Source organism: Dermatophagoides farinae, chromosome 7 (assembly GCF_024713945.1).
Source record: "Dermatophagoides farinae isolate YC_2012a chromosome 7, ASM2471394v1, whole genome shotgun sequence".
Lineage (NCBI taxonomy): Eukaryota > Metazoa > Arthropoda > Arachnida > Sarcoptiformes > Pyroglyphidae > Dermatophagoides > Dermatophagoides farinae.
Genome location: NC_134683.1, coordinates 3113598 through 3120741, shown reverse-complemented (window position 1 = coordinate 3120741; position 7144 = coordinate 3113598). Strand labels below are relative to the sequence as shown.

Here is a 7144-nt window from a genome sequence, read left to right as displayed (position 1 = left end):
TTCATCATATTGAGGGGCAAAGAATTTAGAATCGAATTTAATTACAAAAAAAAATCAATGTGGCGCCATCTGGAATCCAGCTGGGATATACCCTTTTCATACAACAGATGATTTGATCGACCTTTATATGATCGAATATCGATATTTTTTTTCACCTGTTCTGATGATCAAAAAAAAAAAAATCAAAAAATTAATTAATGAAACAAAATGATACCAGCATTAATATCAGTTGCACGTGTTTATGCACCATATATAATGTTACCAGTTGCTATGGTCATTGGTGCAATTGGCTACAATATTGAATGGACAATACGTGATCCAAATAAACCGAAAGGTGGTCAAAAACCAAGTGTTGAATTAGAACGAGATGAACGTTTATTACGACAATTATTGGAAGCAGAAAAGATTGAAGATTTAACTAAAGTGGAAAGTTTAAAACAAAAATCTTTTGTCTCGAAAACAATATTCGAACAAAATTTATCGCCTTCATTAAAGCCATCATCATTTTCATCATCAACGACATCATCTTCATCTTAATGACATCATTATCATTGTCTTTCACCGATTTTCTAAATTGTCAACGAAACAAAAACAAAACAAAACAAAAAAAAAACAAAAAATTATTCAAAGCTTTGTTTAAACAATGTTTGTTTCATTGTGGTCCATTGAATCCATAATAGATCCATTGAAAAAAAAAACTTTGGAATATGTCGCTCATTGTCATTGATAATAATTGTTATTATTTTTTTTATGATTTATAATCATATATATAATACAAACACAGACACACAAAAATGAAAATATTATTACATTACAATTAGAATTTATTTATTGTATTTTTTTTACATATATATAAATGGTCTAATTAAAAAACGATTAGAATATAGAAAAGATTATTATATACATTGTACGACATTCATTTGATTGTGTGTGGAACGTGAATTGTAATTTTTTCTCCATATTACATATACACATTCAATGATGATGATGATAATAATGAAAAAAAAAATTTTTACAATCATTTAATCCATCCTTGTGTTTCTGGCGGTTAAATGTTTGTTTTGTGTTTTGATTCATATCTTCTTCGTTTATTTTCTCTTTTGTTTGTTTTACTATCGAATGAATCGGATATAATGATGGGAAGTGCGCGCGTTTCCACAAGGTTGAGATTGATAATGATTGGCAATGGGGGGATTCATTCTCAAATAAGTAAATGAATGTGGATAAATAAGTTCAATAGGTGGACGGCGTCAATCGCGGACTAGGGATTTTATTTTTCCTGACCTTTTCCTTTTGGATGATGATTATTTACAAATTGAAGAAGAAAAAGTCAATCGATTTTTTTTCTGTTTTGTTTTTGTTTCTGCTATTCGAATGAAACTGGCAGTTGGAAAAAAAGGGGGCCACAAATTCAAACATCGTCATCATCGTGTATCGTTTCAATGTCAATGCCACCATTCGACATTTTCATCGAAATTATCAATGAATGTATTCGATTTTGAATTTTGTTTTTTCCGCAATTATCAAATGGGACAAACATTTTAAATTTTCTCACCGCTGAATTACTTTTATCACTATATATCTGTATATCCTATATCTCTGTAGTTTTTATTGTTCGAATCATTTTTCCTATTCGTTTTTTGAAACTTATCGAAACGGGCGTTATCGATCCAAATTTTTTTTCTGTTTTTTTTTGTTTTGTTTTGTTTTCCTCATTCAAATACTATTCAATTATCATTATAGAGAGAATCTTATTAGTTTCGATTGTGACATAGTTCTATTTCCACCACATCATTTTCATTCACCATTCAATCATCATCATCATCATGATCATCAGTGTGACGTTCGTTGTGTATGAAAAAAGTTTTTTGAATAAAATTTTCTGTTGGAACATATTCTTTATTTGTTGTTTTAAACAAAATTTTTTTTTTTTTTTTTGTTGAAATCATCACATCATTATTCTCATCGTGTACACAAAACACAAATAATAATTACAAATTTTCCATTTTCAACAATAAAACAATGAATTCTACATCAAATAATAATAATAAATGTCCCACCACAATGACAATAAAATTGTTTCGAATACAGATGATGATGACCTTTTTGATGATGTTAATGATTATGATTATTATTCATAATAATAATAATAATTTTGTCAATTGTCAAATTTCCACTTCATCATCAAAAACAACGACAACGACGACAACATCAAAAACACCGATATATAATGATTATGGTGGATATAAAAAAAATAATGCCTATGGATACGGTGGTAGTAGTGCTGGTGGTGGTGGTGGTGGTAATGGCCATTATGGAGGATATTATCAAGGTGCTAGCCAAAATGGTGGTGGTCTTGGTGGTTTGATTGATGTCGATGTACATAACCTAAACAATGGTGGTAAACATGTTGGTGTTCATGTTCCGTAAGTTGTTTTTTTTTTGTTTTTGTTGTTGTTGAATCATTTAACTTTGTTTTTTTTTCTCAACAATTGTTTATATATGATAGAATTTTCTACACAATGGATCTGGATAAAGATCCATATCGAAAAAATCTTGGCCTAAGTATTCTGGATGGTCTTATCAAAGTACGTGTCAATGATGATCCAAGCTATAATAAATCACCATATTCATCATCATCATCATATGGTCGGCCATCATCACCATATTCATCATCATATGGTCGGCCATCATTAGAGACATTATTATTGAGTGGTAAAAAGAAATTCAAAGAAATTGAATTATATGAATTACTTGCACAACATTTATTATATTGATTTTGAAATGGAAAAAAAAATTTTTTATTTACACTTTGATCGATTGATTGATTGACCTTATTCACAATCAGTGGTTGACATATATAATTTTAATTAAAAAAAAATGAATGAATGCATATAACTTTTCCTTGTTTGAAAATATTGAAAATTTTTTTTAATCAATATAATCAACAACAGATGTCGTTACATGTTACATTGTTTTGAAGAAATGATTTGATTTGATTTTTCCATTCATCTTTGGTTTTTCGAATGATTTACATGTGTGGATTATTGTTTATAAAATGATGATGATGATGGTGATCTCCACCATGTGTGTGTTAATGATGATGTTTAGATTGACATTTAAAAATTGTTGAAAAATGAAGACTTATTCTACGTACAGTATGCCAACGATTATTTTGATTATGATAATCATATAATAATTTTGCATCAACAATAATCATTTCAAAATTTTTCAATGATACTAGATATAATTTATTGATTTTTCCAATAAATCCATATGATATTGTCGATGTAAAATAAGCGGTAATACCACATTCATTATCATCATAATCAACGTTAAATTTATTATGATCTATATTATTACCAGTATTGATAAGACGAATTTCATTACCATCAATTGACCAACATAATTTACCCATATATTCAATATGTGTATTACCTGGTTTTCTACGCCATACATTCACTGGTGATTTTAACGTTTCTATTTTATCATAATTTGCGTTCATTACTATTGTATATAGTTCATTTTGGCCAGAAATTTCAACAAAACGATAATTATGTCCATTATTTTGTCGTTGTTGTTGATGATCATCATTATGTGTCATGTTTGTATAATGTAATTCAAATTTTGTACATTCTGGTTGTTTTGTTGTTTCCCAATATAAATCTACCAATTGTCCAAATTGTTCGCATAATAAATGGCCAGCAAAATATGTTTTAGAACCAACATCATATTCATCATCACAATTGACAGTTGTATTTAACATTGATATTGCTATTGGATTAATATGATGGCTATTATTATTATGAGGATCATATTGTTTCACAAATGACATCTTATTCCATATAGTATAGAAACCGGAATCGGTAATTTTAACCCAATAACCATATCTTCCAAGTGTAAAATGATCAATATTATTGATTGTTGTTTCATTAAAATTTTCCCATATCATTATTTGATTCAAATTATCCTGTATAGAAATGTATAAACGATTATTCATCATTGAAATGCCGATTGTATGTTTTAATAAATCATTCACGAATGTACGACATTTGATAAATTCATGATGTTTATGATGGTGGTGATGTTGTTGTTGTTGTTGTTGATGTTTTGGATTTTGTTTTCCATGATGATTTTTTCCACCAGATGATTGTTGTGATATTGGAAACCAATGAAAATTTGGTTTTGTCCATTCATTAAATTGGCAAAGAAAAAATTCTTCAAAAAAAATAATTGAAATTCGATGATGTCCAGTTGAATATAATGCTTCTACATTTACAATGGCAATTCTTTGCCATCTATATGATATTAGATAAATATAATTATTGAAACAAAATCCATATGATGGCTGAAAATTCAATGGATAATTGTGTTCATCATGACTGCATGTTGGATGTTCTTTGACTGATTGAGTATTTCTTGTCCATATGTATGCATAATCCATATGATCCTCTATACACCAATAAAATGTATTGATCTTTTTATTAATCGATTTAACCATAAATAATGATGGATGTTTTTCATGTGATGTTATTCTATATGTTATTCCATTATTATGTAATAAAAATGAATATCGTTCATAAAGACGAACGTTCTTAAAATCCAAATCCATAAAGAATAACAAATCATTAGTTGTTTTTTTTATTTTTTTAATATTCAACATTGTAATACTTGGTTGATCATCCATATTTCTTATTGTATTCGATTTGGTTTCCAAATGAAAATGATAATAATAATTTTCTACCATTAAATGTAAATCAAAATTGTATAAAATTTTTTTCGTTTTCGAATCAATTTTTTTATATAGAAGAAAATGTGTTAATCCTTTTTTATTGGATACAATATAATCATTATACATTCCATATTCATTCATTAATTCTTGTATATGTTTCATATGGATCATTTGTCCACCATCTAAATAAAAACGACGATAACAGTCATGTTCACATGATATTTGATTATAAATATCATAAACAATAACATTCATATATTGATCATTATTATCATCATTATTATTAATAAATTGATATATTTGATCATCAATCATTACTATATCGATTGTTTTCAATATAAATTTTTTCGATAATATTGATGAACAATTCATTGTTGATTTCTGACATGATGTTGATTCACATGTATCATATGTATGTGGAAACCATTCAAAATTGATTAATTCACGATTAATAAATGGTATATTTTGTACATTTGAAATGATCATGATCATGATCATCATCATTATGATGAATATGTATCGATAGATTTGTATCATGTTCATCGTAACAATGTGTAGTAATAATCTGTAAAAATACAAACAAAACAAAAATAAACGAAATTCTTTACAATTTCATTTGTTTATATATAAAACGAATTACTTTATTATTATTTTAAATAATTTGATTTTTCAATGTAAATCAAAATTTGATCATCTCATCATCATGTTAATTTTTAATACGTTGGTACACCATACGATTGTTGTTTATATTGTTGATAATTAACACGTTGTTGTTGTTGCTGCTGTTGTTGTTGTCCACTGACGGATGAATATCCAGAATTTACAGTGCCAACATTATTCATAATAGTTCGTATGGATGCATTAGCTGGATCAGAATCAACAACACCCGGTTCATTGGATTGAATTTCAGCATGAAATCCATCATCATCGGCACGATAATTTACAATTCTCATTATACCGGTTATTGGATCTTGAATAGTATATGAACCAACAACAACACCGTCACCATTTGATTGTTCTTGTTGATACCAATTAGCACTACCAGTACCATCATCTTGACTTTGTAATGAAAATTGATATGGTTTTGGAACGGTTTCATCAGCTGAACCATAACCATAATCATAACTGGATCCAGTATATCCGCTCATTGATGATTGACCATATGATGATGATGATGATTGTTGTTTTTGTTGTTGGCCATTCTGTTGTCGAATACCATAGTATACGGTCGGTGATCGATCATGGGTAGGAAGTCCATCAATACTACGACGAAATCGTCGAAAAGATGATGGTTGAGTAGCAATCGTTGATTTGTATGGATAAATTGATGATCCAAATTGAGTAGATGAAATCGAACTAGGCATAATTCGTGATGATCCCACTGGCATAATTGTTTGTCGACGTTCAATGTATGAAGGAATATTCGATGAATGTCCCATTGGAGTGGCATAAAAATATCGTCCATTCGAAGGAAATGATTGAATATTACTGCCATGGCCAACAAAACCTCCACTTGTTACCACTGGAACATTTTGATGACCAACAAATCCTCCACCGGATATTAAACCAGTATTGCCAGTAAAACCACCACCTGAAACTATTCTATGACCAACAAAACCACCGGAACCAGAACGTTTACTATCGATGATCATTTGGGCAGAAATGATCGATACGATACCAAACAAAACGATTGCCTATATCAAGTAGAAAAAAACAATCAAAAATTTAATGTAAGAATTTAACAATCTTACTTTGAACATTATCATTTTTGTTTGATTTTCACTTTTCAATTATGCTAATGGTCATTTTCATTCGATCAATTTATATACCAATCGAAAATTTTCACTAAACAGGTAAAAACAAAACCAACACCAGAATAACCGGTTTTTTCACACGTTTACTGGACAAGAAACAAAAACCTTGGTAATTAAATGTGAAAATTATTGTGTGTATGAATTGTATGTTCATTATTCACATTGTAATCTTGATCTATTGATCAATATAGTTAATCAGAATAATGTATTTCAAGAAAAGATTGTCATAAAGATAAATAATTCTATAGCAAACAGTGGAGATTTTAGCCAATGAAAAAAAAGCCAAAGCCTATCATAAAAAAAGAAGGTCGTATTCTATAACAACTAAAGAATATATCAATGTAATTAGGTTTCAAGGATAAAATGGCAAAGAACTCTATAGAATAGAATAGAATGATGAATGTTTAATGGTCATCATCAAATTTATGACCATAATAATTCATTTAAAAATTACGTATTCTTCCACTAATCATCATTGTATTGATGCATCATGTTGAAATTATCTTCTAAGATTTATTTTCACGTTTTTTTGTGTGTGTGTGTGTGTGTAAAGCTTTGATTTCTTATTATTTGTATCGTCATTTTCATTATCATCATC

At 28.5% G+C, this 7144-nt stretch overlaps 4 protein-coding genes across 4 annotated transcripts; 2 read left to right on the top strand and 2 right to left on the bottom strand.

Moving 5' to 3' along the window:
* Window positions 1-100: 100 nt before the first annotated feature.
* Window positions 101-1022, top strand: LOC124496736 (small integral membrane protein 12-A). The gene has a single exon (XM_047060298.2). The coding sequence runs from the start codon at window positions 208-210 to the stop codon at window positions 535-537; it is 330 nt and encodes a 109-aa protein (XP_046916254.2). The 5' UTR covers window positions 101-207; the 3' UTR covers window positions 538-1022.
* Window positions 1023-1799: 777 nt separating this feature from the next.
* Window positions 1800-2925, top strand: LOC124496789 (uncharacterized). The gene is made up of 2 exons (XM_047060350.2): window positions 1800-2426; window positions 2510-2925. The coding sequence occupies exons 1-2, from the start codon at window positions 2023-2025 to the stop codon at window positions 2775-2777; spliced, it is 672 nt and encodes a 223-aa protein (XP_046916306.2). The 5' UTR covers window positions 1800-2022; the 3' UTR covers window positions 2778-2925.
* Window positions 2884-5275, bottom strand: LOC124496697 (uncharacterized). The gene has a single exon (XM_047060255.2). It carries the CDS (start codon window positions 5273-5275, stop codon window positions 3095-3097), a length of 2181 nt encoding a protein of 726 aa, XP_046916211.2. The 3' UTR covers window positions 2884-3094.
* A 67-nt stretch (window positions 5276-5342) lies between these two features.
* Window positions 5343-6539, bottom strand: LOC124496692 (uncharacterized). Its single transcript, XM_047060250.2, has 2 exons — window positions 6484-6539; window positions 5343-6426 (listed from the first exon to the last, which is right to left on the bottom strand). Exons 1-2 carry the CDS (start codon window positions 6496-6498, stop codon window positions 5446-5448), a joined length of 996 nt encoding a protein of 331 aa, XP_046916206.2. The 5' UTR covers window positions 6499-6539; the 3' UTR covers window positions 5343-5445.
* Window positions 6540-7144: the final 605 nt, after the last annotated feature.